General features: G+C 44.8%; 1 protein-coding gene across 1 annotated transcript; it reads right to left on the bottom strand.

Moving 5' to 3' along the window:
* On the bottom strand, positions 1-22546 carry MSRB2 (methionine sulfoxide reductase B2). The gene is made up of 5 exons (XM_014609043.3): positions 22423-22546; positions 17688-17794; positions 16518-16594; positions 1413-1560; positions 1-442 (listed from the first exon to the last, which is right to left on the bottom strand). Exons 1-5 carry the CDS (start codon positions 22529-22531, stop codon positions 335-337), a joined length of 549 nt encoding a protein of 182 aa, XP_014464529.3. The 5' UTR covers positions 22532-22546; the 3' UTR covers positions 1-334.
* Positions 22547-22559: the final 13 nt, after the last annotated feature.

Here is a 22559-nt window from a genome sequence, read left to right as displayed (position 1 = left end):
TTTTGCAGAAATCATTTTAATTCAACAACATGAAGTTCAACTGAGTATTTTGAATAAAGTATTTAATAAAAACTACTTTTATAAGAATTAGTCAAACCTAATTCATTGCATCAACTACTTAAAACTAAATTAAACATCACAATGTACATTTTGGGTTAGAAATCACAATAAATATATTTTTATCAACATCTGCAATATTTCTGAAACAAAAGTGCAGTAGCATCCAGGGCCCCGTGGTGCAGTCTTCTTTGGCACTTAACACTGCATCTTCTCCGCAATGCACAAGAAAAGCCATGGTACTTTCATTTCAATGCACAGGTTGCAAAGATCCGTCTTACTGGCCTGAACTTGGTTTAAAAGATAATGCCACACTGTTGATACAGAATCTCTGACCAGAAGGTGTAGGACCATCATCAAACACATGGCCAAGATGGGCATCACACTGCAACAGAAAAAACAATCTTAATTATTAGCTTCTTGGACACAGATGTCTATGAAATCAGACACCACCTTGCTTTCTACATTGCTATTCCACAGCTATGGGCAAGACTGACCACTCAAGGAGAAAAAAACCCCTGCAAACTACCCAACATTTCCTTGAGAAAGGGATGTCTTTACTCAGAGAATAAGGAGACCAGTACAAAACTCATAGAAAAAATGATCAGTACTCAAGCTGCACCCAGAGAAATACAAGGTTCTTAAAGGAAGTTAGCTTTTCCACATTTGCAGTAACACACAATGAAAAGCACTCCTTAGAGCACCTATTCCTTCTGCTATTTTATTTGGTGCAAACGAGGCCTATTGCTGTAGCACCATGCACACAACATTCTTGACCCCTCCATGGCAATAATCTGTCTATCCCCTTGTTAATGTTTCTGGTACTGGAGAGGGCCTAGGTCTGATGCAGCGTGCTCCAGAACCGAGATATACATGTAACAGTTCACTGCTATTTTTCTAGAAATTTTTCCTTCTGTGCTAGTCCCCTCCTTCACAGGCAAGATGTTCCCTCAGCAATTTTTTTTTTTATGTTACTGTTGGATCTTGTCTCATGTCTCTGTATCCCAATGTTTGAGAAAAGAAACGTCTCTGTGGTATAGCTGCCCTCCCCTGGTACCTCTGGACAGATCTACTTGCTAACCATGTGAATGCAAAAAGTACATTTGTAAAATTATATAAATGCATAAATAAAACCCAGGGCAAACACTTTCAAAAGCACCTAGGTCACTTATGAAATTAAGTCCAATTGACCTTCAATAGGATTTTGGCTCCTGTATCACAAGTGGTTTTGAAAAATTAACCTATTAACCCTATATGTTGTTATATGTTTAAATATGCATGTGGTGATAGAAAGATGAAGAAAGGAGAAAATATTCAAAAGATAATTCTGTGTAGTCTCCAAGGTATATCTCTACCTGCTTACAAAGGACCTCCGTGCTGGTTGATCCCAATGAGTTATCTGGACGCCTCATGATATTGGTATTGCTTTCATTTGTGCCACATGTTCCACAGGCCTCAGAAAATGAAGGCCATCCAGTGCCAGAATCATACTTCTTTTCTGAACTATTAAAGATAGCAGATCTTGTTATTCAATAAAGAAATGTTTCATGGGCATTTTGTTTCTAATAGGAAAAGAGGCTTTCCCTTTCACCCCCTGCTTTTCCCCTTTTAAACATTTAGCCTCTGGCTCAGTAGAAATCCTTCCCAGTGCACCACTGCTTCTCTGAGCTTTTTCACCAAATCGATTTCCTGATCCTTCTGCAGAAAGGATTCGTCCTCCTTGCTGATGGCACTGAAAAGCCACGGTGCGTAGAAAGCCATTTTCAAGCTCTAAGCAGCTGAACACAAAAGGTAAAGTCTACTAAGAGGTCATAGTGCCATGCCTTGGTCACTACGGTACTGCCTCAAAAGAGATTTTTTTTAAAAATTGAAAATACAATAATAATGGAGACTCATTAGTTTGACCTGGCAAACCAGGTTCACATGTCACAGCAACTACTGCTTGAAGCAACACAAGTGACAAGCTGCCACTAAAAATATTTGCTTTGTTGATCAGAGCTTGGCTCATCGCACCAATCGAATGGAAACTTTCTACAATACGATGATGCACTGCTCCTGAGTGGTGGCAACTGGTACCATAGAGAGAAATACTCCCTCACTGATAGGCAACAACTGCAAAAAATGATAGCTGAAATAGGTTAGAGACTAGGAAAAGCCTTCAATCATACTTTGCTTAAAAGGTGCCTTTCAAGGAAAATTCAAAGGAAATTGTGTTTAAATTATGTCAAAGGTAACATAAATCAGTATAGTCAGAGTAAAAACTGAGGATTTGATATTAGATGCAGATACAGAACAGCAAGTCATAGAAAATGCACAACATTTAAGATGAACTACAATTTGTTTGTTTCAGCATAGATTCCTTTCCAGACCAGTTTTCAACTCAAGGCACACAAGGAGAAAATGCTATTGTTATTATAAAGGATTGCCAGTGTTCTTTTTAACACGTATTGTAAAATATGAACAAAATAACAGTTTGAGACAAGTGGCAAGTGAAAAGACACCTAAAAGTTCCTTCCCTTATAAATAATGCAAGATTGAACCATGACCATAATTCAGAATTGGTCTTTTTCTCAGGACAAGTGATTTACACACTGTGGCAAAAAATCAAGACAAAGGCACTACTATGCTAAATGTGCTGGGGAAGAAATCCCAAGGGTCTCCCACCCAGGTTTTTATTCCTTGATCCCAGCCCTCTCTGCTCCCCCAAATCAATGCTCATAGTGACACCTTGTGGTAAAGGGAATTCCTAACACCACTGAAGGCAGTGTCAACAGCAATTCAAAGTATACTTAAGTAAGATAAATAGACAGACGATGGTGGGACATGAAAGATGCAGTGAAGAAAAATCTGTAAGTTTTATTTCAGTGCATCTCAGAAAGACAAACTGATGAATATCTAATGTAACAAGTGTGCAAAAAGCACAGCATTTGCTTTAATGCAAGACAAAATGTAGCACTACACGTCTGATGGCAGATAAACGCAAATAATCTGAGTGGTGTATGCTTTGTAATTAATTGTAGAAGTCTTTTCTATGAGCAATACAACTTTTGCAAGTAATAGAGATAATGTTAGCAGAGGAATGGCGGAGAGATCATCTTCCTAAGGGCTGCTGTTCATAGCATTACACTGACTAGGCCACAAGGTGTAATTAAACATTAGTTTCAGGCTTGCCACAGATGCACCATGTCTGCCTCCAACCACACAGGCATCTCAGGGGTCTGCTACCTGCCAGGACCTACCACAGAGAGACTCACTGCCTCCCCATCCCCTTCTTGCCTTCTACCAGCAAGGTTAGGGACAGACATTACACATAAACCAGTTTAAGTGATCAGACACTGGTTTAAACCTGTAATGGACCAGATGTTCAGTGCACATAAACCAGTTTGAGAAGGCTGAAACCAGGTTGAGATAAACCTGGTTGAATGTAGTATCAGACATAACTGATTTGGGTCAAACCAGTTTATGCAATGTCTGTCCCAGATCCCTTGCTGGTTTAAGATAAACCAGACTCCCCCAGCACCCTGGCATGCTCTCTGGGCTAGGAGGGGCTCTCTGCTCCACAGCAGGGCTGGCCCCTCCCCCTCTGCTCCCTGGCTGCATCTCCAGCAGTCTCTGCAGGCATCTGCTTGACTTCTGCTCTCCACCTGCCCTCCCCACTCTTTGCTAAGCAGGCATTCCCCTGTCCCTCACAGACACCTCTCAGCATTAGCTAGCAGACCACATACTGTACTGGCTACCTCCAAGCTGGACAAAGACAGGACAGGTAGCTGGTAATGTCCCTTTGTTGTTTTCTTAACGGGGTGATGAACACTGAGTTGGGTGTGATAAATTTTCCCTTCTGGGTTGCAGGAGAGGGAGTTCCCCTCCCTAATCAGAGCCCCCTGTGGCCATGCCCCCCGTCAGCTCAGCTCTGTGGAAGGGAAAGGAGGGCTGCTTTAGTGTCCCCGGCTTCTAGCCTGAGCCACAGCAGGCATGTGACTGCATTTCCTCAGTCCAGAGAGAACATCTGTCCAGTTACAAACTAGTTCAGCCCAGCCAGGGTAGACTAACCTACAAAGATTGAATCAATTCAGGCTCAGGCTTTTTGAATGTCTGTCCCTAGCCCAATGCTTCAGCCAAGCTGGTTCTGTCTGTTAGCTGCCCCAGGAACTGCCTGCTTTGTCCCAAAAGGGGCATAAGCTGTACAGAAGTAAATACAGCCTGCACACTGCCCACAGAGGTGGTAAGGTGGCTACTGGCCCTGCCCTTTCCATCCAGAAAGATCTTCTGCATGATCCAGGGCAGTGGTTTTCAAACTTCCTGACACTACAGTGCCCTTTCATATCACTTCTGCTGTGGAACTCCTACCCCTGGCTCTATAGGCTGTATGAACTGATGCAGATCCAGGCAACCCAGCCTGGCAAAGGGGTCATACCACCTCCCGACCCACTCTGCCATTATCCCTAATCTCTTTGCAGAAACTCTAAACCAGGTTCCACAGAACACAGTTTAAAAATCACCAGTCTAGGGCAAAGGCTTGGAGACAGTACAGGGGAACAGCTACATGGACAATCTCTAAGGAATGGCCTGAGCCAAGATGGCAATCCAGTTACAATATCTGAAGTTCATTAGCACCTACCTGTGCTTCTCCTTTTGGCTTGTTATATTTCTAAAACACAGGAATAAGTTTTACATATTGACACATTTCCCTCCACTCCCAGCCCCACCCCCAGTCCATGAAAGATCAAGAAACAACCATATTCCTTATACAGTTCACTGACTGGCTTTCTTCAACTTCACTGACTGGCTTTCCTGCATGCATACTAGCCTCTGGCTTCTTTACCATCCATTCCATCCAGGAAGAGCATACACCACTTGCCGATGCTTCCTCAGCCTGACAAAAGGTATTTAAACCCAAAAGCTTGCTAAGAAGAATTTTTCCAGCTATTTGAGTTGGTCTAATAAAATATCAGATTTACCCAAATAACCTTGTCTAACTATATTCCTTTACATTTATCCCCCTGATAATTTACACAGAAGGACAGTCTGCAAGCACTCTATCTAAAACCAACTGAAGTCTTTTCATTATAGCTCCACTTCAGTCTGGGATCTGTCTTCAAAAGTCTAATGGCTAAGCTTACCATAGATGTTTTCTGTTGTTAAAGGATTAGCCTTCTGAGCTATTAAATTAGCTCTAAATAGAGAATGTCCCTATGAGGTTTACTAACAGGCATGTCACGGATCCCCTACATTCTAGAACCCATGTAAACATGGCTGATCAAGGCCAGATTTGTCCTTTGAAGTGCTTCAGCCAAGAATTTATAAATAGACTTTCCCTAAACATGTGTGTTAGATTAGCCTTCAGTATGCCATACTTCTAGCACATGTAATTTGCTTTGATCATTACTTTAGCCATCCTGGATACAGTCCAGATAATTCTTAAAAAGTGCTTTTTGCTGTATGCGCCTCAGCTGTAGGTTTATGGTTGATTGAAGGTTTGAGCTTTCTTTAAAGCTCCATAATTTGTTATCTATGGATTAAGGTCTTTGTTCCATGTATTTCTAACTTTCTCCAATGAACATTTGGTAGCAGAAATGACTGAGAGAGAGAAAGAGAGAGAGAGAAAAGGGTATCTGAGGAGGAGAAAGAGTAAGGATATTTATTTTTATTCTTAGCTAATATTCCTGTGCATTTGAACAGTTCAGTAAAATACAGCTAACCTGAAGTTCTTGCTGCTGACTGCTCAGCTCTGAACACAGTGAATTATTTTCGTATCAAATACTGATTTTTGTGTTAGGATTGTGTAGATTCTTCCTAAAATAGCTGATGGGGGGGGGGGGGGGGGGAGCATGCACGGGGGAAGAAATCTATGAATTTTCCAGTCTCAAAACGTAAGATTTTGCAATTTTTCCCTCCACAGAAATGTATCAAGGCCTAATATTTCTGACAGCCATACCCATGCTTTTCCAGGATAGTGTACTGTGAAGTCATGTACACCTTTACTGCAACAAGAGTAGCAGTCTAGCATAAATGCAATTTACACAAAAGCAATTTACACAATTCTCTTCAATGCTGACCTACATTCATGCTTGCCTGTCTTTATCTAACATCCAGCATCAGTCTCTTAATGTAAAGGAACAATTCTTATACAATTGAGAAACTTAAATATCTTCCTTGATGAGTTAGCAGGTATCACTTTTTTAGGCCTGTTTTAAGCTTTTCGTTTTGTCTGTACAGAGTTTTGCAGCAGATTCTGAAAACATTTTTTTTTAAAACAATTTATCAGCAATCATTTGAAAAGGCACAACAGTTTAAGCCAAATGTTTGCTTATATTACATGGACTTCCACACACATGCAAAAGAGAATTTAGTCTGTTCCCAATTATTAAGATCTCATTTATTGATGTGTGCAAGTTCATTTGCACTGTGGACTTTTTTAAAATTTATTTACTACACAAATGTAATATTCCCTTAATTTCCCATCTGAAGGTCTAGTCTGCAATGTGTTTTAAAACATTTATGAATATGACATGACTTCATCCTCATCCCAATATAGCTTTAGTGAGAAATATAAAGAGGCTTTTGACTAGGGCCAGATTCAAAAAAGAATTCATGCAAGCTAGTTGCTTTTTAGGTGGAATGTGTGCGCCTTTTCTCTAATGTGTAATTCAGCAACATTCTGCATCCATGTTCTGGCATGTAGGCAAGAACGGACCACACATTTGAAGATGCTGTTACTGCTCCAGCTTAGCATGTCCTCCATTTTGAATCAGATGGGAGTGCTAACATACACATCCCACCTTAGGGAGTTTGGGATTCACAAACCAGGTGTTCCTGTGCCAAAATCTGCTGAGGGGCCCTAATCCGTTGGTGAACTTTTGTAGTAAACTGTTATTAGATAAAATGCAGACCAGGGCTCCCTCCTCTCTGGGCTATAGAGTCAGGCTCCCATGGGCAGGCTTGGTTTCTCTTTGACCCCATGAATCTTGCGCTCATGCTTCCACTGAACCTGCTGCAACAGAAGGGGTAGAAGATGTTTCCAGTCCTGCTTAGTTCAGAGCCTGCTGGTTAAGGCACTTTCGTAGGAAGTAGGAGTTGTAGATTCAAGCCACTTCAGGCTGGAAAAGATAAGCACCCTAACCACTGAGCTATTGTGCAAAAGGTCACCACTGCCTGGAGAGGGTTTTCACCAACCTAACTCCAGGAGAAAGGCAAAGTCCTAGATACAACCGTTTCTGCACTTCCTGTCAGGCAGCTCATGCATCCCCTGTGCTGGCTGCCATGACCCCTGATCAAGAGGTGCTTACACATTCTCAGTCAAATTACAATAATCTAGGATGCAGAACCCATTCTTTAAAATTTCACTTCTAGTTACATTTACTTGAATGGGCATTGAAACACTGCACAGCATTCCCACGAATAGGCACCTTTATGGACCTGGGCCCATGTCCAAAATACTCTCTTGTGGTTCATTTACACAGAGTAGAACACAACCTGCACATACTGCCCTTTGGCACTCTCTTTGCTCAAACCCTGATTTTCACAAAGTTGCAGAGTGTGCAATTTTAGCAGAAGGGAACAGCTGGCACACTTGTGGCCAGATTTTCAAAGCTTAAGGTATCTAGGTGCCTAAAGATGCATATGTGCACCTAGTGGGATTCTTCAAAGCACCTACACAAGTTTAAGCACCTAAGATCCATTTATTTAGCAAGACTCAAGCACCAAGACTGCTTAAGTGTATCCAACAATGCCACTACGCACCAATCTGCAACTTTCTAATGGAAAACCCAGACTGTTGGTCTAGGATAGACTAAGCTGAAATGCTGCTGCCTGTAGAGGACCATGGTCCTGGGCATGACTGCTCAACTGAACAGCAAGCCCAATGCTACACAGCCTTAGGGACCATATTTTCTCACCTTCCATTCTGGCTCTCTAAGGATCAAGCTCTTAGTGCCACTCTTTTTTTTTCTCCTGGTGCAGTCATTCCCAATCTATTCCTGTAACGACTCACTTCTAGGCTCACAATCCCATTACTGAGACCACTACAAATGAATTTCTGTGGGACTCACCACTCCATCCATTTGGTGTTGCAATCTCTAGTTTGGGGCTCATTTCTCTACGGCAAATCTGAACGCTTGGAGAAACGGTGGAGACCCTCAGGGAGTGACTCTAGCAACAGCAAACATTCACCACAAGTAGGAACAACTGCACTGAATCAGACCAGTGTTCTCTTTAATGTAATTTCTGACAGTGGCAGGCAAACTGCTTTTGGAGGTACAGAATTTCTGCTGTAGTCAGTTATGGACAGCCTACCCACAGGGAAAATGTATTTCTTACTCCAGTTCATTGGAGGCTGGTTTGTTCCTGGACACACAAGGATTTCTATCTCCTATAAGACTCCTGGATGTGTTTTAATCCTTGCTATTATAAATCTGGATATTCTTGATGTCCCTATCAACATCCACTCCTTTTCTCAATCCCATTAAGCTGCTTTTTTCAGGAAATGAGTTCACTGAACTAATTATGTATTATGCAAAAAATAGTTTATTTTCTCTGTTTTAAATCTGTCATCTTTCAGTGTTATTCAGTGGTTCCTTGTTTATCCGCTTTGGAAAAGGGTAAATAGCGATGTTTAATGAAGCAGGTCTGCACCATTCAGCCTGGCATATATTTTTACCAAGCCTCCCCCTACTAACCCCTAAGGTAAACAATCTCAGTATCTACAACTTCTCCTTGTGAAAATTTGTCTATGCCTCTAATCATTCTTGTTGTCTACCTTGGAATCACATTAGCAGTAACTATACCAGAGTACAACAGCTCAACCTATTTCTACGTGTAGTCTCTGAAGCCAGGCCTTTTCCCCAGCTGTAATGCAGCCTCCCACTTTGTTTTTTAAAATATGCTTTCAGCATCTTAAGACTGATCATTGAATTTGTCTAATAAATTGGGAAGGACATTTGGATGATAGAATATTTGTCATTAACGACTTGAGAGTGGCATTCTATTTACATGGACTTGACTCCAACAATAATCCTGCAAGTAAAATTAATTAAGTTTGTTCCGCTTCTTTTCTTGTATTACCAATACATTTGAAATAAATGAAAACCCCCATCCAAATTTGCAGTACAACAGAATCCTTAAAGGCTGCATTGAGGACCCTAATTTGTCTTTTCTAGATACTTCATAATATCCTAATGACATAACCTTCTAGGTATCAAAAACAAGCTGGGCATGTCTACACGTTCATTAATGCGCTGTAGTTACTGGGCATGATGTTTAGTACCTGTATTACCAAGTCCTAAATCAATGTGCAGTGACCGGCATTACTGCGCAGTAGTGCCAGTGCATGCCTTTGAAGTGACACTAACACACAGTAAATTAATAGAAGAGGTAAAGCATGAGAAGTTCCCACAATACCTTGACTTAACTCTCAATCAGAGCCCCGCCTTTCGTGAACATCTATGGAAAGTTGCTAAAAACACAAAAGCATGAATTAACCTTGTGCATAAACTGGCCGGAACAACACGGGGAGTAAATGCAACCACGCTTCAAATGGCCACTCTAGCACTTGTTTTCTCTGAAGCAGAATATTGTTCCCCAGTCTGGAACAAAAGCACGCACACAAAGATTGTTAATACACAGTTAAATGCAGCTATGCAGATTATATCAGGAACACTAAAAAGTATGCCATTGCCATGGCTTCCAGCCCTAGTGAACATTGCTCCCCTACAGCTCTGTCACGATGCTGCACATTGTGAATAACTGCCCAATTAGATCACTGAACGGCGATCTAAAATCAATCCATGCAGCTACCCCTGAAGCATTCAAATGGTTATCAAATTTAGATATTAATCTATGAATTTTGTTATCCTAAAGCATCAGAAAAGAAGACTGCATATTAACATATTGGTGCAGCTTTTGCCACGACACGCTAATGCGCAGTAGAATTAGTCTACTGAGCATTTAGCGTCTCATGTAGATGCGCCTACCTTCTCCCATTATTCAGAGAACTGACTGATTTCATTCGGTTTCTTGTTCTCTAGTCTTATGCCCCTTTCTGATCTCTGCTGAAAACTTATTTCCTCTGCAAAAGGTTGCAAAATGAACTGTGCTCAGAATTGGATTAAGACAGAGATACTACAAGCGTGTGTATAAGCCTTAGATATGGGACTCTCAGTTTTTATTTAATAAAGATAGGTTTCTTGCCCTCTTAGTTGCAAAGGATCTTGAAAAAGTGACACAGGTGAACAATGTAGTAATATCTGCCTGGGTCTGCAGAAGTTTCAAACAACAGCTCTAAATGCTGTGAACAGCCCAATTAATCTCATTGAAGTGTTCACCGATGTGGCCTCAGCCAATAAAGTATTCAGCAGTCTTTACTGTGGACTCAAGAAAGATGTGAACAAACTGAAGCATCCAGCAGAGAGCAACAAAAATTATGAAAGGTCTGGAAAACATGACTTATGAGGAAAAGCTGAAAGAATTGGAATTATTTAGTCTGGAGCAGGAGGAAGGATTTGGTAACAGTCTTAAAATACCTGAAGGGTTTTTATACAGAAGATGGAGATATACAGGTACTCCTCACTTAACGACCGAGTTCCGTTCCGTTCCCACGACTAAGTTGTTAAGCGAATTGGTCGATAAGCGAGGAGCCCTGGCGAGGAAAGCCCACTCCGTGTGCCCCACCCGGGCCGCAAGCGCGGGAGCTGTTCGCCCCGCCGTGCTGAACCTGCGGCGCACGAACAGCGGCTCCTCTCATTGAAGGAGCACAGCTGGTACAACTAGCTACCATGCAGTGCAAGAGGCAGGCTATCTAGAGCAGTGTTTCCCAACCCATGGGTCATGTCCCAAAAGTGGGTCACAAGCATATGAAAGGGTCATGAATAAACTTGAAAAATAGATTCTCCTTTAAAGGAAAAAAACATGGCTTTTCCCTTGTAGGCTGTCAGTTTCAGCCTGCAAGGGACTGCTTCTGCTTCCTCCCCCCCCACCCACCCCCTGCTCCACACACTGGTAGGCTGGGGCCTGAGGGCTGCCCCGGCCCCGGGGAGGAAAGCCCGCCCCACCCGGGCCACAAGCGCGGGAGCTGTCTGTCCCGCCGTGCTGAACCTGCGGCGCGCCATTTCCACAATACAGGTACTGTACTCCTCACTTAACGACCTACCTGCTCGGAGTAGCGACTGCTCGGCAAGCTGGTCGTAAGTCCGCGCGGTCGTTAAACAGGTAGGTCGTTAAGTGAGGAGTACCTGTATTATCCGTTGTCCTGTCTCCTGTGGCCACAAGAAGCAATGGTCTTAAATTGCAGCGAGGGAAATTGAGGTTGGTGTGGCAGGGCCACTTTAAGGGCAGAAAAACAGGTAGCAGCCAGGTGCCTGATTAGGGCAGCCATTTTGGTCCAGTGACATAAGCTAGGCTACAGTTTGCTGCAGGAGGAAGGAGGTAACATCAGGCTGAAAGGCTGCTCTGGGAATATTAGGAGGTAAGGGCAGGGGCGGAGGTGACCCCTTGTCCTGGGTAAGATGTAAAACTGCACCCTGCCGGAGAAGGGTAGTCTGGTGGGGCTCCTAGTGGTGTGGGAGCCCCCAGGAAATGCGAGGCCAGTTACCTCCCTGGAGAAAATTGGATTGGGGCACCTTTATAACCCCAGCCTCACATCCCTGATGGTGCCCTAACGAGCAGGGGGAGCCCAGGCTCGTTAAGGAGCCCTGAGGTAAAGCTCAGGCTGGAGAAGGGGGCCGCACCCTGGCAGCAGGGGAAAGCGTAGGGGCACGAGTGAGACCCCGAGTGAGAGGGGCAACTATTGGAGAGACCCTGGAAGTGTGGGTGAGTGAGGAGGCCCAGTGGAGGCATAGTGGCCCAGTGAGGGCCCAGGAGCAAAATATGCCTCCAGTTGCAGAATCGCTCGGTCAACACTCAGGTGAGGGTAGCAGGAGACACCCAACAGACTGTGCCGGGGCTGACCAAGGTGAGGAGAGCTAAGCCCAAAGCCGGGTGAGGCCAGGCAGGATAAGTGTGGCCCTAAGAAAGCGCAGTATGAAAGAGGCTGGGTGAGCGCCAGCAGAGTGAGCGGGACCCTGGTGAGAGAGGGGTGGTGTGTGAGTGGCCCTCTGGGGCTGTAGAGAAGAGCTACAACTGTGTGCCCAGTTTGCTCCAATCATAGGCCAGAGAAGTAACACACACAGAGTAACATCTGCGAGGCATGGGCCCATGGAAGGGAGGTTGGAGTGGGTATTAGGCCCTTGTCAGCAGGTCAAGTAATGGGTAGCCTCCAGCCTTAGCAACAACTCTCATATTTTTCCACCAAGGCATGGCAGTAAAGCAAAGCGGGCAGGTACCCCCAGGAGCAGGGCAGCCGGCATAGACCTGACAAGGAGGCCATCCTGTTACAGTTGGATATTAAAAAGAATTTTCTCATAATGAAGTTGGTTAAACTTTTCAACAGGCTACCTAGAGAGACTATAGAAACTCCATCCTTGGAAGTTTTTACGAGCAGCTTAGATAAAAATTTGGCTGAGATGGTTTAATCAGGGATGATTCTGCCTTGAACAAGGTGCTGGGTTAGATGACCTCCTCCTGACATCCCTTCCAGTCCTGCTTTTCTCTAATTTTGATATCAGCTAAACAAGAGGACTCTGCAGAGGATCATAGATTAGGGTTGGAAGGGAACTCAGGAGGTCATCTAGTCCAATCCCCTGCTCAAAGTAGACCCAACTAGATCATTCCAGCCAGGGCTTTGTCAAGCTGGGCCTTAAACCTCCAAGGATGGAGATCCCACAACCTCTCATTGCTCCTTGTTCTGTCACCTGCTGTTACTGAGAACAATCTAGCTCCATCCTCTTTAGAACCATCCTTCAGGTAGTTAAAGGCTGCTATCAAATCCCCTCTCAGTCTTCTCTTCTGAAGACTAAATATGCTCAGTTCCCTCAGCCTCTTCTCATGAGTCATGTGCCTCAGCCCCCTCATCATTTCCATTGCCCTCTGCTGGACTCTCCAATTTGTCAACAACCTTTCTAGTGGGGGGCCAAAACTGAATACAGTACTCCAGATGTGGCCTCACCAATGCTGAATCAAGGGGAATAATCTCTTCCCATGACCTGGTGGCAACATACCTACTAATGCAGCCCAGTATGCTGTTAGCTTTTTTGGCAACAAGGGCACTCTGTTGGCTCTCATTCAGCTAGTCCACTGTATCCCCCATGTCCTTTTCTGCAGAGCTGCTGCCCAGACAGACAATTCCCAGCCTGTAGCGGTACACGGGATTTTTCCGTCTTAAATGCAGGACTTTGCACTTGTCCTTGTTGAACCTCATGAGATTCCTTTTGGCCCAATCCACCAGTTTGTCTAGGTCACTCTAAATCCTAGCCCTACCCTCCAGCATATCTACTATTCCCCCCAGCTTGGTGTCATCCACAAACTTGCTGAGGGTGTACTCCATCCCATCTTCCAAATCGTTAATGAAGACATTGAACAGAACTGGCCCCTGGAGCACTCCACTTGATACCAGCTGCCAAGCAGACATTGACCCACTGATCTCTACTGTCTGAGTCTGACTATCCAGCCAACTTTCTATCCACCTTACAGTCTATTCATCTAACCCAGACTTTCTTAATTTGCTTGCAAGAATGCTGCAGGAGGCTATATCAAAAGCCTTGCTAAAGTCAAGGTATACCACATCCACTGCGTTCCCTGCATCCACAGAGCCAGTCATATCATCGAAGACAATCAGGTTGGTCAGGCATGACTTGCCCTTTGCAAATCCATACTCAATGCATATTTTTGGCCTACCCACTAAAGCAGACAAACTCTGGTAACTAGCATAAGCCCTGGGAACTCCCTTTTGGTACTATCCCCACCTTTCCAGACAGAACTCTTGATGCTGTCCGTAACGAAACGAGGAAGAATACTGTTACTGCACCAGGTGAGGAAAGAAGTGGGCTTAAACTGGCTGCATTTGCCACGATGGAATGTGAGGAAGCCCCTATCACCATCTTGCCTCATGAGGGGGGAAGGGTCATAGTTAAAAAGTAAAACCATGATGCAAATAAGGAATGGATGTCATGATATACCTAAGGCCCCTGAGGGCCTTAGGCTGACCATGGTTGTGCCCCATGTTACGTCTCAGCTGTGTGTTCTTGGGAACCCTGGCACAGGATGCAGTCTGTCTGACTCACAAAGAATTCCCCCTCCCTCCTCTCCTCTGCATAAATGAAACCGATTAATATGCAGTGAGAGACACACCTAAGACCCTGCAGATAAGGGTGACAAGAGTGAAACAACTGCTCTAGGTCTCATTTGCATCTGAGATGGAACCAGATGACCATTCATTTACATGAGAGATGGAGATCAGAAAGCCTGAAGCAGAGACTACAGTGAATTCTGGGACCAGAGAAGCAGGGGAGCACTGCATGATGGGGAATCTGTGCTTCAAATGCTAATCAACCCATGTTCACACACACCCAGCTCAGCATTTATCAGACCAGTTCTAATCTGGATTTACAAAGGACTTTTCCCCCCCAGACACACACACACCTCTAAGTTTAACAGGCATCTTGGGCTGCACATTTCCTGGTCCCACTATGGGAGGCCTATTTAAACTTGATTGACTAAAACTCGGTTGCCGGGTTAGGGACTGCTGAGGCAAAGAGACCGAGTCAGAGGGGGTATGGGCAACATTTGAACAATGGTTAAGGGTTCATCACAGCATCCAGCCCGTTGGAGCCCTAATTACAGGTGTTGTCATGCTTTTCCCAGGATGACTGGTGGAAATCCTCCAGCCCAAAGGTTATGAACACCCCAATAATTGCCTTAAGTCTGTTAAAAGACTATAGTAAGATCTGGAAAAGTCATGCTAAGCTGAGGCTTGTGCACAACAAGTAAAAATCCAAAATCCTGATGCTGCAAGCTATCTATTGTTTCTGAAGAAACCATGAGATATCCCATAAGTATATCTGCTATCCAGAGGAATTTCAAGCTGGTTCCCAAGTGTCTGGGTACTCCCTAATTTTATGTGTTTCCTGATTATCAATCAATTTCTTGAGATGTTCCAAACCAGATAACCCCTTGTCAAGAGAAAAGACAATGATTTACACTATTGAGAATGCTTCAAAGCAGCTGAACTGAGGGTATAAAAATCTGTAAAAAGCAGCAGTGTGTGTGCTTCAAAAAGAAAACTCGTGTGCTGACACCATCTCTGTTGTTCTTGGGATGCTGGAAGAACAGATCATCTCCCTTCCAGGATTGTGCTAGGAATTTTACCTGTCAGCTTTGAGACTCGAGTACCTTGGACTGGTGAGATCCCAGCGCGCTCTCTCTCTTTTCTCTCTAGGCATAAATTTCTGAACCTGAACTGTATTAGTTAAGCTTGAGCTAAGTTTCCCCAAATACTTAGTGAAACCAAGGTAATACTGTAATTGTTTGTGTTTGTTTTTCTTTGCATGTCTATTACTATTAGTACCATTATATATTTCATATGCTTAGCAATAAATAACTTTTATAGTCAAACTAGTAGTAACTGGGTATATTTTTCCTTCTCTGCTTCTCTTTCCTCCCGTGCTCTGCAGCAATGCTTTTTTTACCTAAGCTAAAGATCCCTGCGAAGCCCAAAAATACTGTGGGGTCTGCTCATCAAGAGGCTAAAGATTGGGACATGCTGAGTTTGAAACACATAAGGGGATCAGCTTGTACAGGCTGATTGACCAAGTTTGACTCAGACGTGCCCTTATGAACTGAATGCTGGCCCATGAGGGTGTCAGCTGGACACCCAGCTGGATTCAGAGGGATTCTGTTAATCTATGTGCTTGTGTCTGACTGCAATTTATTGTTGCTCTGATGAACTGATTCTTGGCATATGAGGGTGTCAGCCTGACCATAATGATCAACCCAGCCAGGTCAGGTGTGTCACGTTAATTTGTGTGTGTTTGTGTGTATGACTGATTTGGTGACTGAAGGAACCCAGCCCATTGAAACTGAGTCCTGCAAGATAGCTCCATTGGGGGTGAGGACTTGCAGAAAGGAGATATACAGCTCCGCATAGAAACACAAGCAGCACGTGGACAGAATTACCAAGACCCTAGAAACATATCCCTAATAAATGAGCACACCCCAAAGTAATGGGCAAATCTGGTAACACCCATTCTTACACTACTTATAACTCACCTGAGCACAACACACTGATTCAACTTGTTTTGAACTATGCCACAAGCCTCTTGGCCAGTAACCACATTTTTTGTGTGTTTGTAATGTACTAAGCCCACTGTTGGCAGACAAATGAGCAGTAATAACTTTTCTGAGTATCTTAAAAGATCTTCACCTACAATCTATGCTACCACCACCATCTTGGAAATCTCATTAACAGTGTTTAGTTTGCTGGCATCAAAGGATTTTTCTACGGCATTGTTCCTAATTAAATACTACAGTGTACCTCCTGTCAGTGTATAAACTGGTCAGGACAGCCATATGCATTGCAATGTCAAGATTCTTACCTGAAGAGTGGGGCATTACAGCAGACACAGTGATACATCCCTGGCTCAGTGTTATTCAGATAGATTCCACTAAATGGCTAAAAATAAAAAAGTATTAACAACTTTTAAACAAACAACATCTCAAACAAACATGCAGGAGTCAGACTTAAAACAGGAGAAATACATAAAAGGTGGCTTCCTGGGGGAGGGAGGGGGGCGACTTTGAAGAATAAACATTATCAGACTAAAGAAATCCAGGAGAGGAGGCCTTTGGATTAAAAGTGAAGGGAAGCCTTTACCTTCAGAACAAATGTGTAAATCATCCAGGTACTAGGTTAAATAGGGCAAAAGTCATGACCTTCTGCAAGCATGTGAAGTGTGTAACATCCCACTAAGCAAGTCACTTATATTGGGTTCTACTACTTCAAAGCCCTCTACAAGCTAACACACAGCTCACCCAGGAGGCCTGGAACTGTGATCCTTATTTTAGAGATAAGGATCCAGATCCAGGTTACAATGGTTTGTGCAGTAGCACATAGTGAGTCAGGCCATGGAACTCTGAAGCTCAGGGCTCCCAGTTTTAGCAGTCGTGAGCTCTACCAAACCACACAGCCTCTGTTATGGAATGAAATCCAGCATGGTGACATGGGGAGAATATGATCTTGCATGGAAGGAGTCATCAGGTTCTCAGCTGGCTGATCTGGATGGAGTATAAAAGGGGAAGAGGATGTAAAGAAGGCTACTCTGTGGGAAAAAGATGTTCTTTCCTCTTCCAGCTGGCAGGGCTGGAAAGGGCCCTGTGATCATCAGCCTGTAGTTTGAGTTGATTTGTTCAGGTTCTGAGTTTTGATTTTGGAAATAAACCAAGACTAGGAGGAGGTGGCGGGAGTAAGCTGTAGCTCTGACATTTATTTTTCCAGTTCACATGTGCAGGAGTTAAAAAGATGTACAAGACCAATGGCCTGTCTAGTCCAGCTTTCTGTCCCTAACAGTGGCCAAATTTACAAATGCTTCAGACAGAGAGAGAAAAACCCTGCAGTTGGCAGCTGTGTGAACAGTAGCCCCCAGAGAAAAGTTTTTTTTTCTTAATCCGCCAATCCGTAAAATGGTTTAATCCCTGAAACATGAACACAAATTACATTTTTTCCTACCATTTCCTCCCTCTGGAAAGGCATTCAATCTCTTCCTTACCAGTTCTGTTCCTTTTTCTCTTGTGACATAGAACTGCTCTGGAGTCAATTTTTTTTGCCAGTTGGTAGCAATGGCTGTTTCATCATATCTAGTCAGTGACCCTGCACCTTTAATTAGAGGGGGGAAAAAAAGCAACATAGATTTGTATCTTTAAATATATCTATTTTGTTTTAGAACCAGAATCTGTTGCTTGCTTTCTACCTCAACATCACACTGAAATTCACATTGCCCAAACAAAACCCAAATAAACTGAATACTGAGGGGTTTATATGGGGATATTCATAGGAAAGGAAAGCAGTGTTGGAAAGTGAATACCAAGCACAACCATAAGATAAGCAGGGCTGTGCTGTGGGGTGAGAACTTCATGCCAGCTTCCATCCTATCGTAGAAAAGTAGGGCTGGAAGGGACCGCTGGAGGTCATCTAGTTCAACCCCTTATATTCTAGGGTTTTAACTGCAGTCTCTGCATCTATTTTGTTGTGCGGAGTCTACACAAACTGGAGTCTGCATAGTTAGGGGGTTCCATGACCCTCCATCGGAGCTCCATTATCTCAGCCTTCCACTCTGGCTAAGATCAGCATAACACCATCTTAAATGCTACTCCGCAGTTGCTCCTTCCTTATCCCTGTGTACCCATGCAGAATTGGGAATATGAACCTCATAAACCAGAGCCAAAGCTGGCGCAGATTTTAGGCTCATTTGCAGACCATCAAAGCTAAAGGGATCATAAAAGATCTTACTGAAACCCCAGCAGCAGTGGTGCTGAAACATCCCAGATATGTTGTCCTCAGAGCAGCTGCTTCCAATGCCTCATTCAGAGAAGGAAACAGTCAGTGACTCATTAAAGGAATGAAGCTTGCCCCTTCAAATACACAACAGCCCCACTAGATACACTGGTTCTAGCCAATTACTGTCAAGTATCAAACCTTCTGTCCAGTATCAAACCTGTAAGCAGGATCACAGAGAATCTAACCAAAAACAAAATCAAACTAGAATATCAGGCATAACGTGGATTCTGGCCAGGCTATGGTACTGACCTCACATTAGGTACTGACCTCACTGAGATGATCTCCTCCCATCAGTGGATAGAAGGCAGGTGTCTATCCTTACCCTCCTGGATCTCACTGCAGCATTAAACACTGTCAATCATAACATACTACTATCCTACCTGGGAGATGGAGGGTGTCCTGGGGAAAGCACTAAAATGGTTTAATTAATCTTCTGTCCAAAGATATGAGATGGGAAACTGCACTCCCACTACTAGACACTTCATTTGTGGAGTCGCACAAGGATCAACTCTCTCCTTCAGCCCCATTCAGGTTCTACAGGGAGCCACTAGGTGAACAGATCAGATGACATGGACTCCAGCGCCAACAACATACTCTAACTATATTTTAGTACAGAGACCATACCATTGCCACAGACACAGTGTTTGGACAAGATCAGTGCATAAATTAAGATCAGATGAATCCTAGATGCCAATTCAATCCATGGTTTACAGGTGTTTCAGGACTCCTTGCTGGCACTAAACTCTCACAGCGCACATCTACAGCGCTGTAGCAACACTCTAAGGCAACGTAACGTTGGCAGGCAAAAACTGATGCTACAACTATAGCGCATCGCTACAGCAACGTAGTGGCTAAAATAACTATGCGCTGTACTTCCTAAAGGAAGTACTAATTGATGGAGCAGTAACAATGGCGAAATAGGGGCACGTGTAGATATGCCCACAAAGCAGCACCAGCAAGCAATGCTATCATCTTTAACTAACTAGCACAACAGTTGGCAACATTTTCTGGCAGCAGCAGTTCTGAGATCCACTGATGCTAGAACCTGGCTGCCACTTCTCCCCACCACCTAGCCATGACATAGCATAGGCAAAGCCACCCACCACCTGCTGCCTAGGTGCAGCATGGCATACGCAACGTCCCCTGCTGCCAAACACCACTGAAGTGCCAGTTCTGCAGGCCAGATCCAATGGCACCATGGGCCAGATCCAGCTTGCAGACTGGACTGTAGGCTGTTGATCTCTGAGCTAACAGACTCCCTCTTGTCCTATCAGATAAGAACCAAGCCCAAGTTATACATGTGTTTACCATCTCCTGTCTAGACTATAGCAGTCCAATACAGTTGAGCAGGAAACAAGTACCCAGGGAGTTCCAACTAGTACAGAAGACTGTAACATGTCTCCACCATAGCAGGTTGCTCCAGGTTCTTCATCCCTGCCTTTCACACTACACCAGTGGCTCTCAACCTTATTAGGCTCACGGCACCCCTCAGAAAACATCAGCTCTTTGTTTTTACACATTTTTGACCATGGAAAAATAATACAGCAATTTTTCTATTGCAAAAAACTCAGCATAATCATATTTGCACACCTAACAGCATGCCATGGCACCCTGGTTGAGAATCGCTACTCTACGCTGACTTCCTGCAGAATACAAGATTTTGCTTATTAAGTTACAAGATTTTGCTCCTAGTCTACAACATTCCCAAATGGGCTGTGGCTAACACAGAGATCTAGAGGTAGCTCAAAGCCCCAGGATGAGAACTGTGGTCAAAGCACAGTGGAAATTTCCATCCTAAAGGTATGTAGGTCTCATTTGGAGCTCTCCCAAAGGCCAGCAGAACAAGCACTCACAGGAACTAAGGACCATCATAAACCTTACCACCTTCATTCCCTGTATGAGGCCACTTTTCTCTAATCTGACTTCTCAGACACAGACCCACAGCAGTTTTTACACAAAAAAACAAAACCAACTCCTTACTGGAACAAAACACAAAACCTGTATGTATCTTCCATTCTTTTGATAGTGTTACAACGATGCTGTCGCCATGATGGTCCAGGAGACGTGCGAGAGGCAAGGATTCTTGCGGGTGCTAGCTTTTATTGGACCAATTGTATGGCTGGTATAAACATAGGAATCATAGGCCTAAAGGTACTGTGATACCTGAAAGCTTGCCTGTATCTATATCAATGATACGCTTGGCCCAATAGAAGATTTTCACCCATAAGAATTCCAACCCTGTACATACAAATTCTTCTGCCTAGGGAGAGGACAAGAGATAGTGAACTACATGTGACAATGGTAGTCACATCACTGAATAAAGTAGTGAAAGGTGATGAGATGCTACCAGCAATGAGTGGTACAGTATTTATTTACTGTAGCATCTCGCAGCCATAGTTACAGAGCAGGGCCTAACAGTATCAGGCGCTGTACAAAGAACCTAAAGAGAAGAGCAAAGGAGAACAAAGCCACAGTTTATAAACTTGCTGGAAAGTGTTACCAGCTCACCAGGCAAGAATCTCAGCTGTACCAGTCCATCTCCCTTATCCTGCATGTAGATCTGCAGTCGAAATCTGGCTGCTCCTAATCATAAATGTGCTTGGAGCAGCTGCCCAAGCTCATCCATGGGTTAGAAAATCACACGAGTACAGAGAAGATAGATGGTAGAGAAAACCTGAGCACAGCCCAGTGATTCATCCCTCAGACAGAGAGAGGGAGTCAAGAATATCAAGTCACAAAAGCATCAAGTACCAATTCCCCTGAACATGTTATTGGTGACGAATAAAAAAGTGTCGGCATGGCTGCTCACAAACTGAAGGCCTCCTTCTTAGAAATGTATTGAAGCATTGGAGTATTTGGTTCTGGATCATCTATGAAGTTGATCAGCTACAATTGGCTAAGAACTGTGGAAAAAAGCCATGGATGAACAGTATTATCACTTCCCCTGCTTGCCAGCAGTCTGGGAGTTGAGGCAGTGACAACGTTAGTACACTTGGAACAATTCATTGCTGCGTATGGAACAGTGACCACAGAACCTGATGGATAAATAGGGATCTCCATGGCCAACGCTGTGTGGAGACGAGGAAGGTAAATTAAGGTGAAGAGGAAAAAGTAGAGCATGGGACAAACAGCAGAGGATTGGTGTTTTATAAATGCATGCTCCATAAATGGCACTGATCACCCATTATTAATCCCTTTGTAAAAGTTAATCAGTAATCTAAATAGCCTTTGGACTCAGTCAGTGTCATTAAAGTGCCTCAGGACTGGAAGCTCTAGGAATGGGACGCAGGGCAGATGGCGAGTCCGCACCACAAAAGACATTTCCCGTGGCACCCAGTGCAGAGGGCTGGAGGCCCAGTGTTAAACCAGGGGTGGCCAACCCATGACAAGGGCCACCCCTGTATGTACCACAAGGCACAGGGAGGGGACCGGCAGCACAGTGGCAGATAGGGCACGGAGCAGACAGCAGAGCAGCAAATCAGGCGGAGCAACAAGCTCGGGCAGGGGAAGCGGCTGGGGGTGGCACTGGGGGAGGGTGTGGGGCTAATCTGCAGCCCAGGAGGCTGGTCCTTGCTGTGCTGAACAGCCTCCTCCAGGCTAGGGCTGTGACAGGCTGGGGCAGGTGAGGCCAGGGGAAGCAGGGCTGCAAATGCAGAGGCTCCCTCCAGCTGGAGCAGGCGGTTTCTCCTGCCCCCAGCGAACCAGGCCCTGGCGCTCTCCAGGGGCTGCCTGGCAGCTCGGGGAGCTGGGCCCGCAGCTCCTGCCTGCCAAGGAGAGGGCGGCACCAGCGCCGGCTGCAGGCGGCCTCCCGCCAAACACTGCTCAGTGCGCCCGGCCCAGCCCCCAAGCCGTGAGACGGGCGCCCGACACCCGCAGCCCGCAACATGCCCCTGCCCCCGCGCGGGGGAGCTGGCGGGCCCGAGGCCGGTCTCGGGGGGAGGGGCTACCTGAGTCGGCGCCGGCGGCGCGCGCGGAGGGCTGCGGGTGTGGGCGCAGGCGGGCGCGGGGCGGCAGCTGCAGCAGCAGGCGGGGCAGCCCGCGGAGCAGCCGCGCCATGCTGCGGGGGCCGCCGAGTCCGCGCCGC

The sequence above is a fragment of the Alligator mississippiensis genome, chromosome 5 (assembly GCF_030867095.1).
Source record: "Alligator mississippiensis isolate rAllMis1 chromosome 5, rAllMis1, whole genome shotgun sequence".
Lineage (NCBI taxonomy): Eukaryota > Metazoa > Chordata > Crocodylia > Alligatoridae > Alligator > Alligator mississippiensis.
Note: the sequence above shows the minus strand (reverse complement) of the source record. Positions and strands in the feature narration are given on the sequence as shown.